The following is a 1,602-nucleotide window of genomic DNA, read 5'->3' on the forward strand; positions in this document are numbered from 1 at the left end:
ACACCCTCTTCATCCTTTTTTTCCAAATGTTAGTGTAGTACTTGTTTCATTCACTATTCTCTTCTCTTACAATCAATGTTTGACCTTACAATATAAACATGTAGAGGAGAGGATGGTGAGGAGAACGAGAACGATATCACGATACCGATCGACACGCGAGGACGCAGCGACAGCACCAACGCTGCCGACCTCCACTACACGTCGCCACCGCCCACCGCTACCTCTACGGCCTCGACCCCGCCGCCGCGAAGAAACCTCGAGTCGAGCTTCGTAGCCGCCACTGTCGCTGCCGCCACCACTCCAAACAAGGCGGCCGAGTCGCCGTCGCCGACCTCAGGTACGCTGAGCGACGCCGACTACGACGATTCGTTCTTTTGCAGCGTCGACCTGGAGTCGCTGGTCGCCGCCGCCACCGCTGGTCGCGGCGACCACTTGCCCAGCCCCATCCTCCCTAATAGCGACGGCTTCGATGTCGACGTCGACGTGGCCGCGCCGGCTCGCGATCCCGCGGCTTCGCCGATGACGCCGCCACGCGCTGTCGCCAACAACTCGCCGCCAGGCATCGGCCCCGCCGCTGCGTGCGTGGCCGAAGCTGAGGGGCCGCTGCCTGGGCTGGGCCTGTCGCCATCGACCCCGATCAGGGGATTGATGACGTCATCACCGCTGAGGTCGGTGCAGACGTCGAGCGCGTTCTCGCCCGCGAACGGCGCGCTCTCGTTTCGCCCGTCGCTGGTCATGGCTGCCACGCCCACGACCACGACCACCTTCGCCGCCGCGCAGGACCGACTGCCTCCACCTCCGCCCGTCATCGACATTTCGTCTTCTCCCGCGGCATCGCCGGCCAGAGCTGAGAAGAGCGAAGACGACAACGAGAACGAAAACGAATACGAAGAGAATGAGGAGGAAGAAGACGAAGGAGTGGTGGAAGAAGAGAAAGGAGACGAAGAAGACGAGAGAAAAGAGGAGGAAGACTTTGGCTTTAGTGAGAATGACGAATTGGATGATGACGATGACGATGACGAAGACGATGGAGCAGACCAAGCGCAAGAGGGTAAAGGGTCGCTAATGGACGAGCTGTTTCCGGAAGACGCCCAGCAGAAGCGGAGGCGCGAGGAGAAGGAAAGGCGACAGCAGTGGCTGCGCAACTTCCACCCGCCGGGCGTACCCATACCCGTCCTCCCGCCCGAGATCATACGCTACGTATGTACTGAAACCTGGAGCGCACCGCACGACACACGCGACACACACGCTTACAAGCTGCCATTTCGATTTGCAGATTGGGTCGTTTCTCGAGCGACGCATGGAGAGCTACGCCCGTTTCGCCAGCGTTTGTAAGGTACGCACCTCGTTTGTGTCGACCGAGAGTGTGTTACATGGCAACTGACCGCGTGCGCAACCGGTAGTATTGGCGCAGCGTGGCCACCGAGGGCGAAGAGTGGGAGCGCCGCTACGCCCAGTCGTTCGGGGGACCCTTCCCGCGTCTCCTGTGGGAGAAATACGAGAACTCCTCCTATGTACCTCTTCCTCTTTCCCCCAACCGCCACCACTCGGAGCTAAAATCCCAGGTTCGCGTCGGACCCACGTTTGCAGCTGAACGACAGC

General features: G+C 60.5%; 1 protein-coding gene across 1 annotated transcript in view; it reads left to right on the forward strand.

The window, feature by feature from the left end:
- Positions 1-112: 112 nt before the first annotated feature.
- ACA1_334220 (Fbox domain containing protein) overlaps positions 113-1,602 on the forward strand; it is a gene marked incomplete at both ends in the record, with an annotated part of 4,034 nt that continues 2,544 nt past the window's right edge. Inside the window, 4 exons of the mRNA XM_004336328.1 lie at positions 113-200; positions 338-1,200; positions 1,277-1,336; positions 1,404-1,514. Coding sequence (XP_004336376.1) covers positions 113-200; positions 338-1,200; positions 1,277-1,336; positions 1,404-1,514 — 1,122 coding nt within the window. The remainder of the gene's footprint in view (positions 201-337; positions 1,201-1,276; positions 1,337-1,403; positions 1,515-1,602) is intronic.

Source organism: Acanthamoeba castellanii (assembly GCF_000313135.1).
Source record: "Acanthamoeba castellanii str. Neff unplaced genomic scaffold scf7180000084585, whole genome shotgun sequence".
Lineage (NCBI taxonomy): Eukaryota > Discosea > Longamoebia > Acanthamoebidae > Acanthamoeba > Acanthamoeba castellanii.